The sequence below is a fragment of the Aulostomus chinensis genome, chromosome 18, assembly GCF_037954235.1.
Source record: "Aulostomus chinensis isolate RoL2024-O1b breed Wild chromosome 18, RoL_Achi_v1.0, whole genome shotgun sequence".
NCBI classification, from domain to species: domain Eukaryota; kingdom Metazoa; phylum Chordata; class Actinopteri; order Syngnathiformes; family Aulostomidae; genus Aulostomus; species Aulostomus chinensis.
In genome coordinates this window covers 15437386-15457840 of record NC_141337.1, presented here as the reverse complement: position 1 = coordinate 15457840, position 20455 = coordinate 15437386, and the positions used below count along the sequence as shown (strand labels likewise).

Genomic DNA, 20455 nt, shown 5'->3' with positions numbered 1-20455 from the left:
CAACAATGTGATGCAATTTGAGACTGACCCTCGATAAACACTAACTGGAAATGGTGGTCTCTTTTCCTGTGGGTGACATCAGCTACATGACTAGTTAGTGGTTTCCAGAGAGGAGAGGAAGAAAGGGAGTCAACAGGGTCAACTCAAGTTTACATTCACACAAATATATGGTATCCCAATGGCAGCAGAGCCGGAGGAAACAGTTCAGAGTGTTTCGATGAACTCGTGAGTCAGACTTCATAGGGAAGGAGTGAATTTCCCATCAAAAATGAAGACATAAATGAAACATGCTCCATGAAGTAATGAGACAACTACCTGTTGGACAGCGTGAAGAAAGACTGAGGTAATACTGAAAGTGAAAGGATGATGAGCAGTCCCTTGAAATAATACAGAAGGAACCAAAAAAAAAGAAATTCCAGAAGGCTGAGAAAGAAAGGGCAAAATCAGGACTAGAAGAGGAGGAGAAGGGAGTAAAAGAAGAGAAGCTCATCAGTGATGTGATGAAGTTTGACCACAGTAATGGAGGAAGAGAAAATAAAGCCCACGCTCTTCATTTATATAAGCCCCAACCCTGATCTGCAGAGAAATACGTTGAGTCATTACAAGAAATCCCTTACTGAGAAGGGCAACGGTTGTTACGCTGCACTGCAATAGGATTCTGTGGAAGAAGAATGTTTCAGATCACTTTCAACACTCAGGAGGTCGTGTCTCTTCTTCCATGTGACGCGTTGGCAGGAATGTGTCAGGTTTACCTGGGTTCCGATAAATGAGCAACTGTTTTATACCCTTTTCTGAAGAGTCTAAGAAGTTTTCTGACAAGCTCTGTACGGTAAATACGCCAAAACTACTGATGGAAAGAACGAACCCCTCTGAGGAAGAGTGAAGCAGTCAGAGGTGCTAAATGCTGGTTGTTGATTTTTGTTTTGTTTTTTTGCTTAAATGCTCAGCCTCAGCTCATAAAACTGTGACTTTAATTTAGGCTGAAAGATGAATGAAATGATGTAGTTGTGGTTGAATTGACTGACGTTATAAAAGGGTCATATGATTGATTGAGCAGAACTCCTTCATGTTGATCTGCTGATCCATCTCGGTGTGGAGGGAGGAGACGGTGAACTGTCCGGTTCATCTCCTCCACTAGCCGGTCAGTTAGTTGTCCTTCTTGTGTGAACAAGTATGTAAGACCCTCAATACGTCACATAGCGCGTCAAGCTTCAACTCCTTCTGAGGGAAGCCCTCAGGGTCCGCCCCTCATTCTCAACAAGAACCTTTACGGAATCGAGCATAAAATTTGCTGTCACCTCCATCACACCAGCAAGCGCTGCGTCTGAGAGGAGGACCACCTGGACGGAGATCGGCCGCAATGGGAAAATCTCACGGGTTTGTGTCCTAAATCCTCAAGTCAACATTTTGTCTTCAACGTCCATAACTACAATCCTGATCGACTTGGCGACGAGGTGCTCGCAACTAAGCGTGACACAGACGTGTGGTACAGTGCACTGCAGGAAATTAACATGGCAAGTACAGTGTTTCATCTACGGCGCAAACAGCGCACAATTTCAGTATGTTCCAAAGTGTTTCCAGACAACTGGAGCGGTGTTCTATTTCTGTCTTCGTCCTCACAGGCATAACTTCTTGGTGTTTACCTTGTCCCTGTCAACACCAGCTCAAACTGAAACTGAAACATGTCTGTGTAGGTTCTCATTCATCCAGGTCATCGTAGATAAGGTGTCCAAATGTCAAAATCCTCGACAGAGAGGACAGATGGTTTGAAAGAGGAGTTAAAGAAGCCATCCACGTCAGGATAGAGAAACCATCTTTGAACAGAGGAGGTGGACTGCGACATTTCCTTTCACCTATTTACAACCAAGTCCTTTCAAAGCTTCCCCAAAGAGCTCAGCTGAAAGACCCATGTGGAACGGCTGCTGCCAGCACAGCCCATTAGCATCTGAGTGGTCGGTGAAACTCCCTAACGACCACCCCTGAAACTCCCTGACACCGCACAACGACTGTCGTTTGGGGAGGCCAGGTGAGTCTCGGGAGGGTCGTTTCCACCACAATAGCACTGACCACTCCCACATAGGTTTATAAGCTGGAGTTTCCACACTCTTCACTAGAACTGAAGAAGCCTCTCGGATGAGAGGTGAAACGTCTTCAAGATAAACTTACGTCCAGTTGACCAGATTTTACTTCGCTTCAATCTGAAACTGAAACAGTTTCTGGGCTTTAAAGGAGAGCTTCAGTGAAGCGATGGTCGAGAAGCTGCTCTGAACTTGAAACTCCATCCAAACACAACACTCTACAGCAATTACCTTGTATTTGTGACAGTGGGAAGCTGAAATCGTACACTAACTGAAATTCAAGTCCGAGAATACGTTTGCGTGTGCGCATGTAATTGTGTGTGTGTTGTACCTCCAGGCAGGCCAGATGAACATCTTTGATGATGCAGGTGTGTCCAGACAACACAGACTGCTTCAGTAAAAGGCAGCTCAGTTCCAGGGTGGCTAGACGCACTTTACCATCTACACACACACACACACACGCACACGCACACACACACACACACACACACACACACACACACCAATAATAAAGGAGAAAAAGCAAACATGATATGAAGAATTACTACCAATTACCTCTGCTGACCTGTCCAGTTTAGATTCATGATATGCAGCCCATGGTGGTGACTTGTGAGGAATTCAAAAGATGTTGTTTTTTATTGGATTTTTAGGAAAAAATTCTCTCCATAAGAATCAGAAAGCACAATAATCATGGAGCGAATGATGGTCAGATAAGTAAATCAAACTTCATAATTTTAGGCTATCGGGAATTTGTGGGACTTTTTGTTTTGGAATTACGATGTACTTTTTGTGTTCTTAAAGACTTCACCAGAAGCAATTTAGGGATTCTGTGCTTTGGGAGAACTCAGTGCTCAGGAACAATTTCCTATTTCTGTGTGTGTGTGTGTGTGTGTGTGTGTGTGTGTTATACCTGGCTGTGCTGCCTGGCTCATCACCCTGATCAGTCTCTCCGCCAGCACTAAACTGTAGGAGCTCCTTTCCTGGTCTGGAACTGGCAGCTGCAGCCGCTCCAGAAGGTCACGGTTTATACCTGCATGAAGATTATCAGGTTGTAGGATCAGTGACAGCTTTTAAATCACGTTTTCAATTTTGTTTGGAAAAGTGAATACATTTTATTCGTTGTAAATATATTTTATATTTATTAGCATTTGGCTCAGGGGGAGGTGTGCACCTTGGCTGTGTGACACAGCATAAAGCAGGCAGAGAACAAAAAGGGCGTGGTAGTCGTCATTGGTGCAGTCCAGGGCGCTGTACACCATGTCTAAGAACGGTCTGTAGAGCAAGAGAACAGCAACGGTCAATGATGTCATCAGTCCAAAGATACATGCAGAAACACATCCTCCATATAAATATCTCATTTGGAAATAAAAACAACCTAAACCATGCAGCAGGTTTAGTGAAAATCAGCCTGACAGACAAAAAGAAGGGCTAACAAGATATGAGCAACTAATCTATTTAAATGGGCCTGCGCACGTAAACACCAGAGCGGTGCAGATCACGCTGCCTGTTGCGACCGCAATTTACATTTCAGCTAACCAGCAAAATGTTTGGTCGATTAAATTAGGAAATAAAATTCTACTAACGAAAATTTTGTCTCCAAGCAGGAGAGAAATGCATGCATACATGCATACATAGAAACAAACTGTGGTGAAAAAACTTTGGATCCTAAGCAGATTTTCAGTAAACCTTTTTTTTTTTAATAACATTGATTATAGAATAATGCAACCGGTGTAGATTGATGATTTTATTGAATTTTGAAGATTGGAATCAACGTTTTGCTTTGCTGTGTGCATTTACAGGGTTTAACTGTAGGCACGTGAAGTCTCTCCCACACTTCCATACTGACTTAGAATGGAGGGTTAGTTTACGAGGTGTACTTGAATGCAACATTAAGTTCACGTGTGGCCGGGGCTTTAAAAAATATTGCAGAAGCACAGTGGATCTAGTTTTTTAAGAGGAAAGACCATGAGTGCACCACTCAGTTGTAGATGGTGTGATGTGTCCTGCGGGGTAGAAGCGTTTTAGTGCGGTGGGATGACAGCAAGCTAAGCGTGCAGGTCTCTGTTACGGGAATCTATCAGCGAGGGAGAATGATCCACACGCAGCTCCCAATACAGAACAAAACTAGGAGCACCAGCAGTTTGGTTAAAATGTGATTACTGCCCTTAGAGACCAGTAGCTGGGCCAAAATAAACACACTTTGGCTTTGTTTCAGACTCTGATTCAATGTCAAGAACTGTTGATCCAAAATCTTCGGTGGGAATGAGTGTCCGTGTAATCCCGGCTGGAGTAGTGTGATTCCCACCTGCTCCTCTGCGTGTGTGTGCGGGTGGCTGCTGCGGTCTTCTCCTCATCTGTGATGTTCTGCTCCGTCAGCTCTGACACTTTACACTTCTCCATCACCACCATCTCGATCTCTGTCAGCACAAGCAGCAGCACTTTGTACTTCACCAGTAAATGCTCGTAAAAGTGGCAGTATCATTGTTATGGAATACATTTATTAATTTAACACACGCTCAACAGAGACACACATGAAGGGTAACAGGGGCCTGAAGTGCTTCCTTCTCCTCCCTCACTGGTGTTGCAACAGCAAAAGTCGACCAATGTTGTCATTGACATTTCATGGGAGAACAATGTTTGTGTTTCACTACATGAAAGATTGAAATTGCCTGAAACCAGTATTTCTTATTACGGGCATCAGCACAGCATCTAAAGGTAAGAAGTGAGCAAATGGAACACTGAGACCTTTCGAACCATGAAACATCTGTGTTTAGAGACTGTGAACCGACCAGTGAGTCTACAAACGGCTTCTTAAGTCAAAGTGAAGAAGGAATCATTTCAGAAGAGTGGGATGGTTGTTTTTTACTGAACACACACACACACACGCACACACACAGAGCAGGAGTGAGAGACAGGCGGAGAGGTGAGGAGCACAGGATGGATGGTGTGTCACCGTGGAGATGGATAGTCGAATACCATGGACATTGTGTTGGACATGTGATCAGTGGTACTCATGGTGACCATGGGGAAATTAAAAGGTGCCATAGGGGAAGCAGCAAAAGAGGACACCCTCATCTCTAAACTATCTAAAATTGTAAGAGTAATGCCAAACTGTCTGCTGGGCTCAATTTTCACACAGGCGTAGTTGAACGTTATCATTTTTTCCCCCAGTAGTCACGCTTGTCCTCAAACGGCCGACACTGTAGAAACTGAGAGTAGCGTTATGTCTGTGCGCTATACCAGTGAGAGACTACGCTCTGATATACAGCTTACTCCACACATTATGAATCTATGTGGGCTAACGCGAGCTAAAGCTAACTAGAAAAGCTAAAGCGAGAACGTTGTGATCCCCAGGCAGCGTCATGTTCTATTACGTCGCCTACCAACACGACAATTCAACCGTTTTGACGCGGGTTTGAATTCTTGTGCTGCCCTCGTGGCTGACAATCCCAAAAGCAAAAAAAAAATAACCCCAAACAAAAATTAAAGTACGAAAAAATGTTTTGTTTTCAAAGTAAATTTAGGTTTATTTGTCAACACTGTGCTCTTGGGGAGAACTACTTCAGGAAAAAAAATAAAACAGGACTCATTTATCCTAACAGCTCATCAGGATATTGGGATTCCTGTTTTGGTAGACAACCAAATCAACCACTTTGCTACCTGAGCCTCCTGTTACCTAAAGATATCATGAAGTACCTTTACCTCTTGTCGTTTGTGACAACGTGTCGCTCCTACCTTTGACAACATGGTTGTTCGCAAAGAGTAACTTGCCTAAAAGGCACTGAACAAGATGTGGCAAGACAATCATACGCATGATCACGTTTGTTGTTGTCGCGGTGCTTTTCCAAATATACTCACATTAACTGACATCGTTACTCTGGTGCAGTTTGCATGACTGATAAAGGGTCTGATCTGAATTTGGCAATAAACAAAAAAGCCAAAGTATGAAATAAACTCAGCAGAGAAATAAAACAGGCTTTTTTATTAATAAAAATGCTCAAGTTTTAGAAAGTTTGGGAATGAGGGCTGCTGCAACAGTGGCTGCTGGGTAACCAGGGTGCATCATGGCAGACTGGGTCTGACTGGTGGGAGTAAAGAAACACAAACACAATCCTGTACTGCTGAGTCCAATGAGTCTCACACTCACCTTCCGCCGTTTCCCCACTCGCTCTGCTTCCCTTAGAACTCCCACTTCCTCCTACTACTTCTGTACCTTTTCCCTTCTCCCTCTCCCTGCTGTTATCATCCCAGCCATCCTCTGATCCTCCTCCGCCGCCGCCACCTCCGCCCCCGGCTCTTTCATCGTCGTCTTCCTCGCCCAGGTTCTTGTAGTTAGGCCTCTTTTGGGTTCTCTTGCGGCCACGGTGGCGGGATAGCTCGAGGGAGCGTTCCAGAGACTCGGGGGGTTTGGTGAACCGACGAACGCCACCAGCACTCACCTGTGGGAGTTGGAGATAAACCCAGAAGAATCAGAGGGGCAGGGGAGCGAGATGGGAGTATGTGACATCACATGAAGTCAAAATCCCGTATTTTCTAAACTTTGTGATTTCGCAATGTGTCAGGTGATCTATTAGCGCTGGATGAGCTTTCTATGTTTTTGCTTTGAGTAAAAACACGAGTGCTGATGCTTCTCAGGACTTGTTGAACAGAAACAGGAGGGTGTATTGATTTTCTGGATTAGATAAACCAGATTACACAACGGTAACCTCCGGTCTTGTTTTCAGAAAGACACATAGTCACAACTACAAACCTTTACTGGTAGACATGCATGCCGCACACACACACTCACACACACACACACACACTTGAAGGTTTTGAGGCTATTTCTGGGAGGCCATACTGGAAAAAACACTGACCATCTTAACACACATGCATGCAAACACAAACAGGAAACAGCAGGCATGTGATAAGACTCTGCGAGGTGAAATCATGTTGTCTTACAGTAAAACTGAGTCCGTGTGATGATACTTTTAATAGTGACGCTGAACAATGACTGGCTAGTTCCTCTACAAACATATACTTCTTTACTGCCAGTAGATGTAAGACGGCTCGCTCACCGTCTGTCTGTCTGGGGCTGTGCAGTAATGGCAGCTCTGGTTAATGTACATTGTAATGTACCCAGTACTACAATGACTGTTCCTGTAGCGATAAAAAAAAAGCTAGCCTGGTCGGACTGGGATAAGTACTCGGCCTCCAACTTCACCCAGGTAGACACTCTGGCACACAGCTTTTCTATAACCACTGAATAATTAATTGGCAAATTGTAATGGTAAATTAATTACACATTCTCATTCCAAAGAAAATAAGGGTTGCAATGAAAAATGAAATGATGTGTATCCTAAAATAAAGTGGATAGCCATCAGGTGTTGGTACACTGAGGTCCTGAAGGGATGGACATCAACAACACTCAGGTAGGCTGCAGGGTCGAAACCATCATCAACTGGTACTGAGGGGCCCAAAGTGTGCAGCTGAAAAGAAGGGGAAAAAAAAAAAACGCCTGCCCAACCAGCAGCCTGAACAGTTGTTGACCAGTACGCCTTTTTATCAGCCATATCGGCCCACATCTACATGTCTAAATGCGGCGTTGCTACCATGTAATTGGCTGATTGGATATTTTTGTGTTAAGTAGGGGTTGGATGGGTGTACCTAATAAAGTGGCAGGTAAATGCATATTTACTGCAATTCTATGTTTTGGTATTGATGCCAGTAAGAGATGCTCGTGTGAACCTAAATAAATAAACCCATAAAAGCTGAGGAGTCCATTTGTGTGGCATAACAACTAAATACCAGGATGATGTGGTTTCTTTTGTACAAAAAGGTGTCAACTTTGTTACAGAAACCAAAAAGGAAGCGGTTCAGATACCTCACACCGAAACTAGGGTGCCCTATTTTACTTGGCTTCTTATGCTAACATAAACCAATAAGCGGTTGCATGCACACGAGATCCAGTAGGTATGGAGACACACGTGTGCGTCTGGTATATAGAGTGCGTATGCTCGCTCTCATTATTCAAGCGGCCTGCCAAGAAAAGCCAGAGCAGCAGATTCACAACACGCTTGCTGGAAGGAGATGAATCAAAAGCACAAGTGTATTTTCATTTTCATTTGGTTTGTCCGGAAATGTAATGATTGATGAATGTTAACGCGAACCTGGATTATTTTATTTGACCTCTATCCCCAATCCCGCCCTGGCCCTCACTCCTCCATCCTTTGTCGTGATCAGCTTAAGCTTTTCTCCATGTTTTCATGATGGTGAAAACTGACAGGATCGCAGGAGGTGATTCTGTAAATAATATTCACTCAAGAACTCTTTTGTTTGTTGAAAACTCCTTCTGATTAAGAATATTAGCAGAAAGAGAGATCCCATGACACATGGGAAAAAAAAGGTTTTTAATACGTGCTGCAGCTTTGTTCAGCCCTGCTTATTACTGTTACCATGTAGTATCAAAAAAGTAAAAGACTTTGGAAGACTTAGGAATAACTATAGAAGGAATTTTAATTTTTCCAGCAGAATGCAGGAGGTACAAAGTACCATCATTTAAACGTATCACTTGACATGAGGGAAAAATGCCGCAAAGAACACAGGGTGTGTCCTGTCAGCCTTAAGGCACAAAGGAATATGTGTGTGCTGTGAGTTGCAACTGCGAGCTGATTTTGTTCTGGTAAACCGTTCACACATTAAGTTGATGCCGAGAAAGTAATGCAGGTCAGGGAGCATTAAACCACACACACACACACACATGCACACGCACACACACACACACACACCCTATTTCTATTATCTGCTGAAGAGATCCTCCAAAATGCAAACTTAAACAGCTGCATGTCACAGACACACACACACACACACACGCACACGCACACACACGCACAAAGGTTGATATGTATCTAATTGGTGCAGCTGCAAGTAAACACATGTAGAAAAGAGAAAAACCATGGTTCCAGGAAAGAGATCAGGGTTCGGTGAGCCAGCTCTGTTGCTGTTCCATTATGTGATCTCATATCCTGCCACATCACACACAAACAGGACGTGCCACCTGACCACCTGCACAGACACAGAGCGCATGTCGCCTCAATCTGAATTTCATCCAAAACATATCAAATAGTACAACAGCAGCTGATGTGGCTGACACGATGAAAGGCTCCGAGTTTAAGTACATTCACGACGTTTCAGAGTACTTCATTACTTCGCTCTTGTGAAGGAGAACTTGTTAAGTTGAAAATACACAATAGAGAAAATTAGCAGGACTTGCATGAAATGACATGACATCATCTTAGGTTTGGGTTCTTAACAGAAAATCCTCACTTAAATAAACACATTCTATCTGTCTTAAAAGGTGAATATATTTATGTGTCAAACTGCAACATGTGGTACTTGATTAAATAGCGAGCAGATAGTCATGTGGGTCTGGATTCCTTCTGTTGTGGTAGACCAACAATGTTGAGACATCACACCTCAGCTCACATTCACTGAAAACGTAGGCTGCTTCTTAAAAGAGCCGCAGCTCTGGCTGGCAAACGCACACGCGCACACACACGCGCGCACACACACCATGGAGAATAACCATTATGGTTCTCAGAAATGTTCACTATTTCAGCACACCCACCTGGCAATACAAACAGATGGCCAAAAAAAACCCACACAAACACATACATACAAGGGGGTGAGAGAAGAGACACTTAATCATGAGAAGAGAATGAAATCAGAAAAAGAGAGGTGAGGGGAATGAAATGGGGAAGATGAGGGGGAGTTGAGGGACAGTAGAGAAAAAGGGGAAATCGCTCAACAATCCTGTGCGTTTGTTTGTGTGTTACCGTGTTTTTGTGTGCACTGTGCATGTCTGTCGGTGGGATGAAGACAGATAGATCTCCGTTGAGGATGACATCAGCTAAGGCATTGACCAGCGGCTGATAGTGAATGATCAGAAACACCTGGAACACAAGGACCGACAACATTTTTAAAAAATAAACAAAAACATCCAGGGTAACTAGAAGGATCTCTTATGTACTTCATGGCAAATTGAGAGTCGGAAAAAAAACAGATTTGACTTTGTCAATATTTGAAGCAAATATTATAATTAAGACCAGAGATGTCCCCATCACATTTTTTGGTCCCTATCTTTTTTCTTTCCTTGAATAAACTGAATCCATTGGATTCCAACTTTTCTCTTGGTGCATTGCAATAATGCATTAATAAATAAAATAAATACATTGGATATTTTTTGCCTCAATGGTCAATCCAAGCTTTTCATTTCCTCACCATTTTGTTTATTTTACAGATTGAAGAACACGGAAGATCCCTTACGTGAGTCCGAACTTTGTTGTAAAGTTGCAGCACTGCTGTGCTCGTTATGAAGTGTCTAGAGTCTAGATGGTAGCTCGTAGCGTGGCTCCAAGAATTCCAAAAGCCGGCAAAACCCGGTGTTCTCTACCACGGAAACAGGCTGGTCGTCTAAAGCAACGGACTCTGTGAGCCTTTGGGTAATCATCCTGTCCTTCTCTCCACCGCGAGGAAACTTGTCTTTTCGTTAACTACTGAGCTGCACCTGCTGCTTCAGACCAGCTTTCGATTCGGTAGCAGTGCTGTATTCCTCTTATTCTGCTTCGTGTTTCTTGAGATGCCGAATTAAATTAGTTGGGTTCATGGAAGCTCTGTTGCTGCAACCATATGAAACCATTAGCTTGCAGACTTTGCTTTTTGCTGTGGGTCTGCATTCGTCTTCCAACTCCTAGAGTCGCCACACGGCCGACATAATTGTTTTGTTTCCAAATGTGGAGATGTGTGACGGTCAGCGGAAACATTCGACCTCAATACGTTCGAAGCACGGCAGCGATGACTAGTAGAGGCCAGGAATTTGCCTTTTATTTATACACTGCGGGCTATAAAAGTATGACGTTATGGATATTTTTTAAGATCGGATCGGGATTGTGAACACAGATCAGCGATCCGCAGTCATAAAATGTGCTAAACCGGCACGCTGATCCGATCGGGACATCTCTCTCTCTCTCTCAGACAAAATGCATCATACAGAAAGATGTCAGTGCTTTGAAGATTTCTAGCAGTAGTGACTATGTGTGTGTGTGTGTGTGTGTTGTTTACTTGAGACAGCAGGTAGAGGGACACCTGAGGATTGATCCTTCTGTCTTCAGACTGAAAAAACATGGAAGACAAATCAGGGTCACTCACATGCAGTTCTACAGACGGAGGAACAAAATGCACGAGACGACACTGAAACCAGATTAAATGATTCGCTGATTAATCTGTGAATTATGATCAGTGCTTCTAACTGTACTCTGATATTTTCTTACATGACTTTAAATTCAAGGTTACTGGTTGAAAATAACCTTCAAAACCTTTCAAAAACCTTAATGGGCCACCTCATTCCCTTTGCCTTTCTTTCACAATCTCCTGTAACTTGGATTAATCCCATAAAATCTCTTGCAAACTATGACGTGCGTGTACAAGCAATCCAAAACACGCTCTTTTCCACAAAGTGGTGAACAGTGGAGAACATGGATTTCTACAGTCTACTGCATGTACCCCGCAGCCCAAACTGCTGTCACCAAACTGACGAGCGGCTGAAGGGCACTTACGGCTTCCGGGCTGACCAAAGAGTAAACATAGAGGGGGAGGAAGAGGCGGTTGAGGAGGTGGTCTGTCAAAACATCGTTGAGGAATTCACAGTTGATGATGAGGATGTCGTTCAGGTAGTGAAGGTGGTCAAGGTGCTCCGCCACCAGGTCACTTAACTTGCCCCTGTTTTTATGCCTGAGAAATGAGAGAGAGACAGAGAGAGATAAAAAGAGAGAGGGAGGGAGAGAAAGAGAGCGAGAGTGCACTTCATTAAAATGACCTTGGAGCAATTCGATTATCTTCAACAAAGTGCATCTTTAAAGATGATTTAAGACCAAAAGTACAAGTGAAACTGGTTATCAACTGGTTACTGGAAAATTATATAATGCAATAGAATATAATACCATGAAATGTACACAATTATTCTTTGCTTTACATTTCAAAGAGTGACAAACTTAAGCCAAGCCTGACCCCTAGAGGTCACGGGGAGAATGACAAGACTTACTCTTCATCAGTCTGCACACACTTGTCCAGCTCAATGACATGGCTGCCAATAAACCAGACCAGGTTGCTGAAATATGGCACTGCGGTCTTATCACGGATGTAGTGCAGCATGTGCTGGTTGTCCACTGGGGAGAGGAGGTTTAGGAAAACCGGGTGTTACCACGGTTACCCACGGGTATCCCCACACTCACATGTACACACATATTGTGATTGCAGGAATTACCAGTTGACAGTGGCAACAAAATTATTCGCCCCCCCCCCCAAAAAAAAACAAGGAAAAAGGAGAGAAAAGAAGCAAATTAAAGAAATTATTAACAATCTAAACCAAAATTAAGTACCTGGACAGGTGGGGTCAAGAGGATAATGAGTTCAGTTTTTAACTGAAACAGGGTCAAGATTGGAGCTACTCGTGAAAAAAAAAAAAAAAAAAGAGTAGCTTTTAACGTTGATAGTCTGTTAAACGTGTGATTTGAGTCACCAACATTTCACAGTCGGTCACTAACACCAAGAACAAGGTCAACATCTCAGCTAGATCCTGGTCCGACTACTGGTACTGTAAGGGTCATTACATTCACAAGAAAATTAATGTCAAAAAATTCTTTCCCAGAGTAAAAATCTACACTCCAAACGAGAAGTTAGCATCACCGTGGGATTTCTCCACCAAAAATCAATGGGATTTTGGATAGTTCCAGAAAATAAGCTCTGTTGGAAAATGTTTCAGACTGACACATTTGGTTCAGTTAGATAATCTTCGTAAGTAAACACCGCTTGTGATTTTTGAGGCGTAAATGCTTTAGCTAACAGTAAAGCGCTAACGTCATGCTATGACCCAAATACATCATGGACGCAGGGCTTCACCACAACTAGCTTTGTGCTTCTTCTGTTTGATGACGTTCGACCTCTGCCGCCTTCTGTGACCACTTACTTCCCCTCTTCAAGACACATAACTGCTTTAAAATTCCTCTTTTAGGGGTTTACCAACATAAGTTTATGCTGTAAAATAAAACGTGGGGGAAAAAAAAAAATCTTGACTTGGTGTTCACCACTGTCCTTCTTTCAGAGATTTGACGGAAAACCCAATGACATTGAGACGACGGAACCTGTCCAACAATGCTCACTTATTTCCAGGATTTATGATTCACTGCTACGTCACTCAATTGCTACGGACTATTCTGTTCTATTTCTATTCGATTGAACTGAAGCTAAAGATAAAAGGGTAACTGTCAGGTTGAAACATACACAGGAAACATCTGAAAGAGTTATGGGCAAAGACTTGGAATACGAACAATCCCCGGTACCTTAACAATTCATGTAGTCATTTCAAGTGCAAAGTCGAGCAGATAACTTTTTCATCGCCGGACCACCCATATACGTCGCACTGCGGCAAATTAAAGAGCACCATGATAGCACAAGACAAACGGACAAATCACAAGGCGCTGCTGGTTGGTCCAAGTCTCAATGTCATTCCAGCTTCGTCCGTTAGTGGATGGACTGACAAGTTACGCAGCCGGAGTAAATAACGAGTGACCACAACCATCAAATCCATCACCAAAAATTATAGCCAGGAACCACTCTATCCCGACTGAGACAAAAATTAAGAATGCATGCAAGTTGTTTTTTTCCCCCGCATGAGTGTGATACAGGATGAATTCTAAGAATTGCAAAGATAATCATACCAGTACATTTATAACAAATACACCATAAGGAAGAAACAGGGCTGGGTATCGATAAAACCGACACAAAGTGTCAAATTCTCATCATTTTGAACCTAATGCATCAAACTCAGTCTTGAGTTTATTGGAAGAATTTCTTTTCTTTTTTTTTTAACAATTGTAAGAAGAAGAAAAAAAAAATCGTTTGTGGGATACCCAGCCCCCAGAAAAAAGACTGAATGAATGGAACCAACTTACATGAAACTGGAGTTAGGCAGATGGGGCGCGCAGAGGGAGGAGGGAGAGGAGGAGAGAGACAAGGAGAGGAAGAGCAGGAGGAGTGGTTGTTGTAGAGGAGGAGGAGGGAGAGGGGGAAACAAACACAGGGTTAATGTGAATAAAGGGGCGGCTGTGAAGGGGTAGAGGCTGGAAAGAACCCTGTAGGTTTTTAAACAAATAAACTGCAAATATTACACTTGGAAAAGGAGTTTTCTAGACATTTCAAACCTATTTCAGTATTTTTTTTTTTTATGTTTTTCACTATTTAAAATGCCAAAGAGAAAAAGGGAGAACTCAAATTCGAAACTTTTTTTCTACTTTTACCGAGAGAACGTGAAAAAAAGCTGGCACGGTTACATAACTTGATGAAAACATCTTGACATTTGATAAAAATCCTTTTCCAGGTTGTCATTCCTTGCAGCGCATGTGCCAAGGAATCAATTGGAAGCATCAAACAATGACAAGTTTCAGTGTTGTTAGAAGTCGTGTAAAGCAAAAATAAATACACATCTTCTAAACTTTGCAGTTGAAAAAAAAAAGAAAAGTTGGCACTAGTTTGCACCAATAAAGCAAATTTTACAGTACAACAATATCATGGTGCATTAGTGCAAAGGGACAGTTTGCATAGTAAGATAAAGGAAATGAATTTATAGATGTTAAATTCTAGTTGATGCTTCTCTCTTTTAAAGATTCCTTCATATGTATATATAACGTTGCCCATAGACAGCCCAGCAATGACATGTTCCCTGCATCATCATCATCTTACTTGATAATCATTGTGGTGCTAACTGTATTTGGAGTAGATGATGTAAGAGAGTGCGGTGCAAAGTGTGGCATGCAGGAAAAGACACACAGCTACGAGACAGTCAGCCAGAGCCGTTATGTGGTTGAGTCGATGGTATGTCATGTTCGGGGAGGAGAGACGTCATGTGCGGAGAGAAGCCAAACCCGCTTAATGCATCACCTGCCTCTGCTGGAGTGTGATCAGCTTAACTCACACACACACACACACACACACACACACACACACACACACACACACACACACACACACACACACACACACACACACACACACAGCCCCCCCCGCCCCCCCCAGGAAAAAGAAAAATTCAGACAGCGAGACAATAGGAGTGAGAGGCAGCAGAGGCTGCCGCAGAAGTCCAGGTTGTATGATAGCTTCCGTTACACAACAGGTTTCTAGGACCGACTGTGTTATTTGCATGCTGGAGTGTGTGCTGAAGAGCCTGTTCTTCTGGAGTTCGTAAAGACTGGATGGACTTCCGACCGCCGCAAAGTTCTAATTACGTTTTAAAAATTGAAGCCCTGTTTGTTGACATTTCAGGGGTTTATTTTAACTAACTTCTGTCCTCCACCAGATCATGTTGTCATTGCTGTTCTCCTGTTTTTTTTTTGTAATTTTGTCAGGAAGTCTTACTTGGACGCTTATGAAAAAAACAAACAATTAAGCAGGCACATCAACTGTTTACGTGTGGGATTTCATGCGGATGTTGACACAAGAGCAAATCCACTGGAAAAAGATATGTTTTTATAGTGAGTCGCTGAAAATAATAGAAAAGTGTGACATTAACCTTAGTGGTGGTTTGTGAGTCACATGACTTGACATTTTTCGAAATGAGATTGCGTCCTCAGGGTCGCTTCAAGGACCAGTGTGCGGCGTATACAATATATAATGTAGTGGCATCTAGTGGTTAAGTTGCAGAACGGAGCCAGTAACCCTCCCTCAAGCACATCGGTAACTGGCACTCGGTGAGCTCAGGCAGCTACTGAGTTAACATTCATCATTTCACTTGGCCACTGGTTTGTCATTGTTGTCTAACCAATTTTTAAGTAATCAAACACTTGTAAAACACAGTCAAAAATAAGCCTCCTCTCATCTCACCAGTCAGTACCTTTCTGTTTTTCCCCAGGTGACCAATTGTTTTTCTCTTTATTGAACTCTTTGTTGATAAAACTGATTTGCCAAGTGGCTAGCAGCTAGTTAGCATCCATCATATGTAGCCAGTGTGACTAAGTTGCGTTGAAGGACTCATTTGGAGCTGGCTTGACATTCTTTTGACTTCAATTTATGGGCCGTTGCAATAAAAAATATGTCTATGTGTGTAGTCTGACCTGCAGGTGACAACAGAATGTGAGGGTGCAGCAACTCACAACAGGCCTTGAGAAACAAACTAAAATCCAATCCAGATTTTGATTGTGACAGGAAAATCTGTGCAAATTAACATACACTGATATGAGCTGGATGAATCAGGACAGACAACAGTGTGTCAGACAGAAACATGACGTATCTGACGTATAAATTGGCACTTCTGCTAATTTTCTGAAAATTTGATTAAGACTTTTAAATGATATCTTAAGGATACAATTTACGCTGGAAATCTCAATTAATCACCAGGATTAGAGGGAAAATGAATCATTAAAAGCATAAAAATCCAGCCGACTGTGTTTGTCACAGCTCCACCTGTTAGTCATGCTCATGCACCAGAAGCAGCAGTTAAGAGGGAATGTATAGAGAAAAGGCTGTAGCAGTCCAAGCATCCCATGAGTGTGAGAGTCTGTGAGTGTGTGTGTGTGTGTGTGTGTGTGTGTGTGTGTGTGGTTAGCGTGTGCACATGCGTGCTCATGGAACTCACCTTTGTAGACGTTGAGTGTGATGGTGCGGACTGCGATGCGGACCATGCTTTCAGGGTGGTTGAAAAACTTAATGGCCTCGGTGTACAGGGCAAAGTCATTAGTGTGCTGTGTGTGGGAGACAGAGAGGGGTGCCGGTGAGCACGGCACTGCACTGCAATGCTCTGGTCACCAGTGACCACAGAGAGAGAGAGAGAGAGAGACAGAGAGAGAGAGACAGAGACAGAGAGGGAGAGAGAGACAGAGGGAGAGCGAGAGAGCGAGCAGCCAGTGGAGACTAAAGGACTGAGTGGTATCGCACCTCAGTAGGCACAAGTTACTGTGAGACATCATGGTGCTACAGAAACGACCAACTGAGACAACATTTCTCTGTCTGCAGCAAGAAGCAGTCCAGAATTACCCTGAGAAGCAACTCATATCTTAGCATGAACAATTATATCATCGTTTGAGCTGTCATGAATGTCGGTCTCTTGACTGCATCTGTTTGGTCGCATTAAAACTCAGAAGACTTGAATGAAACTAGCAACATTTTGATTTGGGTGTTTATGGTTCATCCCAAGATATGACGGACACTAAAAAAGACAAGCTAGTCCTGCTAATGAGCTGATTCCAGCGAGTTAAACTGGACCGTCTGATTTCTATAGTTGAAAAGGTAGCAGTAATAAAGCTTTAATTTTTCTTTTGACGAACCAGCAGCTCCTCATCCGACAGCCGTCTCTCTCTGTGTCGGTCGGTGCCTACTCCTCCACTAAACCACCTCCTCATTTACCGTGACCTCCAGCCAATCACATGAGAGCAACAGCTCACGCAGAGGTCGCGGTAAATAAAGAGATTTTAACCCTGAATGCCAAACTCAAAACAAAATACTTCCACTGGTCTTAAAAGCGCGACCGGCGTAGATCTGACACGAAAAAGAGGTGGTTTGACATAAATTGACTGGATGTGTAACCCATCACATAATAGTTATCAGTGTTTATTATGGTGGTCTACTACTCCAGCTGCCTCGTTCATCCAGAAGTTGAGTATATATATATCAAGTCCAGAGTGACATCAGTGCAAACACTGGTGTACAGCGCACTCTGCTGGACATATGATGAAAGGACATCATTTCTAAATCAAACCAAGCAGCACTGCTTGCCTTGACTAGAGGATGTCTGATTCTGCTGGTTTAGCACTCTGTGCAGGCAAAGTCAGGAAGATTAGCAGCACAATATTCCTGTCTTGAACGCACAGCACAGAAGTCGATTATAAATAGATAAAATTATTATATTAAAAAGACAACGAATGAGCAATGAATTGTAAATGGCATCCAAATGTTGCTACTGTTTAATGTGACAACAGAAGCCAAATCGCTTGCAACTCTGTATTTTGATACTGGAGGGTTTCTTTTGCAAAGCGAAACAACGTATTTTATTGTGCATCAACAGCAAATGTAATCAAAGTGAAAGGAAATCAAAGTGAGGATGAATCTGTTATGGTTCGCCATCTATAGTTGAGGTCAGATCTACACATGGGGTCTGGTTTTGGCATCAGGGGGGCGCTACCACCGACAGTACACCAATAACTCTCCCCAGCACACACAGGCCAACAGAAGGACTGCTGGAACAGCGAAGGAAACCATAGCAGCAGCAGCAGCAGCAGCAGCAGCAGGTGTTATTCCAATGGTGAGAATTACTTGATGTTTCCATCCAATAACACATTAAAAACGTAATCGATGTGAAATCCTATTTCAGAAAAACAAGAACTTGTGAACACTGGTCATTGTACAACATTACCGTAATAAAGATTACAATAATAATAATAATAATAATAATAATAATAATAATAATAAACATTCTCAAATAAAGTGTAAATTATGACACTTATGTGTACATTTAGTGGCGTTGAGAAGATAACATCAAGTTTTTGACAGGGGAAGTGTGCAGTGGAAGACATCAGTACACACTGGCCAAATCATTCTTTTGGATAATATAAAAAAAAAACTTAACTGCCAGTAGGAAATAGTTTTTGAGAACCAAAGACACTGACCCCCCATGTCCCTGTGGCCTCACCTCATTGTAGAAGAAGTGCACTGTGTGATTGTTGAGCTTAAGTGACAGGGTCTTGAGGAAGGAGATGTAGTAGGCCATGATCTCCTCGTCTGAGAAGTCAAACTTGTGGACAATGATGGAGTTCACATGGTTGTTCGACAGGAGGTAATCTGGGAAGAGGAGAGGAAAGGAGGGAAGAGAAGAGAAGAGATTAATAATGCACTCCTGTTGACATATTTGTTTGGCTTTTTACTCAAAAATGTAGGACAAAGCTGTGACCTTACTTCATACATCAGCCCACTGACTGACACTACATCATCTGCTGGGTCTTGTAGTTGCTTAGCAACATCAAATATGATGCGGCTGGCTTGTCTGCACTGTGTTTTACCATGGAGACAGAGTGTGCATATTATGGCAATTCAATATAATGCTTCAATTGTCCTGATGAACAGGTTGGCACCTAGCATGGAAGCCTCCCTCCGACCAACTGCGCGTGCGTGTGTTGGCGCTACACAAAGAGAGCTCATTTTCTTTAGAGTTCACTCCCATAAAACAACTCCTCACCCTGAAAACCTGATTAAATTCCCACACAGATGAATCACAGGCACTTAAGGGAGTGGTACTACACATTGCATCACACGTGTTTCCATTTGGGGTCGGACAGTGTTAATTCAAACACTTACACAGGGAGGTCTCATGGCTGATGTTCTCAAAGAGTATGTTGAGGGTCTGGAGGAGCTGAACACACACGTAGCGGCCAGACTTCTGACGCAGGATGTTCAGGAAGAAGGCAAACATGTTCTTTTCCAGGAAGAAGCTGAGCACATGCAGGATTAAATACATCATGAATTGTTCTGAGGAGATAATTGTCAAATTAAGGGGCTGCTTCTCTTTTATGACATGATGAATCACAGCTAATACGCATTCTATATCACATCCTTTGATGCAAGTCATCTCCCTCCTTTAGTTTCCTGTCTGTATCTGCATCGTCATTGCCTTATATTGCTAATCCCATTCTTAAAAAACTAGTTTTGTTGTTACTTGCAAGACATAACAATAAAATCTGTACAATCCAAAAGCAGTCTTGTCCTCATTGGAAAAAATACAAGAAAACTCAGAGCACCAGCTCCAGTCCGCCCGTTGGTATTAATGATTACAAGAGTATTGCAGGTAGGGTTAAACAAAACAAAACAAAAAAAACAACAACAAAAAAAATGCAAATCTATGGAACAACTAACAAAAATTTCAAAAAGCTAGAAGGGGGGGGGGGGTGGTCATTTTAAGGACTGTGGGTTTTATCTTTCAACATCCCTGTGGATTTTCTGCTCATCACACATGTAGCCACTTACAGTTTCTATAACACCACCAAATGGGCATAAACGATAATAGCTGAAGCAGTATATTTATTTGGTTTTAGAAATGAAAAAATTGAACTGAAATTTAGAACTTCTTTCTAAAAAATATTATAAGGTAAATATCTGCTATTGGCCAAATTTATTAGAATATTATCTGCAAGAAAAGGGGGGTAGAGAATTAAAAAAAGCAAAATTTGTAGTGTTTGTTTCTGCTGTTTGTTTTGTTGTTAAGTGTTTAAGTTTTATCCGTCATAGCAGAAAATGAAAAGAAAGCTAGACAGCATGTTTGATGATGATAATTTTATAGAAATGACTTGACAAAAGAAAAAAAG

The 20455-nt window shown here is 42.5% G+C and overlaps 1 protein-coding gene across 3 annotated transcripts in view; it reads right to left on the bottom strand.

The window, feature by feature from the left end:
• The window catches only part of clec16a (C-type lectin domain containing 16A), a 40175-nt gene that overhangs the window by 18139 nt on the left and 1581 nt on the right, over positions 1-20455 (bottom strand). For 2 of the 3 annotated variants that reach the window (XM_086185503.1, XM_086185505.1), the window contains exons 3-14: positions 19452-19585; positions 18790-18938; positions 16741-16846; positions 12157-12280; positions 11672-11846; positions 11178-11228; positions 9893-10009; positions 6226-6517; positions 4384-4495; positions 3250-3350; positions 2989-3108; positions 2410-2519 (exon numbers count right to left, since the gene is read on the bottom strand). In XM_086185503.1, coding sequence (XP_086041629.1) covers positions 2410-2519; positions 2989-3108; positions 3250-3350; positions 4384-4495; positions 6226-6517; positions 9893-10009; positions 11178-11228; positions 11672-11846; positions 12157-12280; positions 16741-16846; positions 18790-18938; positions 19452-19585 — 1591 coding nt within the window. The remainder of the gene's footprint in view (positions 1-2409; positions 2520-2988; positions 3109-3249; positions 3351-4383; positions 4496-6225; positions 6518-9892; positions 10010-11177; positions 11229-11671; positions 11847-12156; positions 12281-16740; positions 16847-18789; positions 18939-19451; positions 19586-20455) is intronic. The other variant, XM_086185504.1, reaches the window with a different exon arrangement.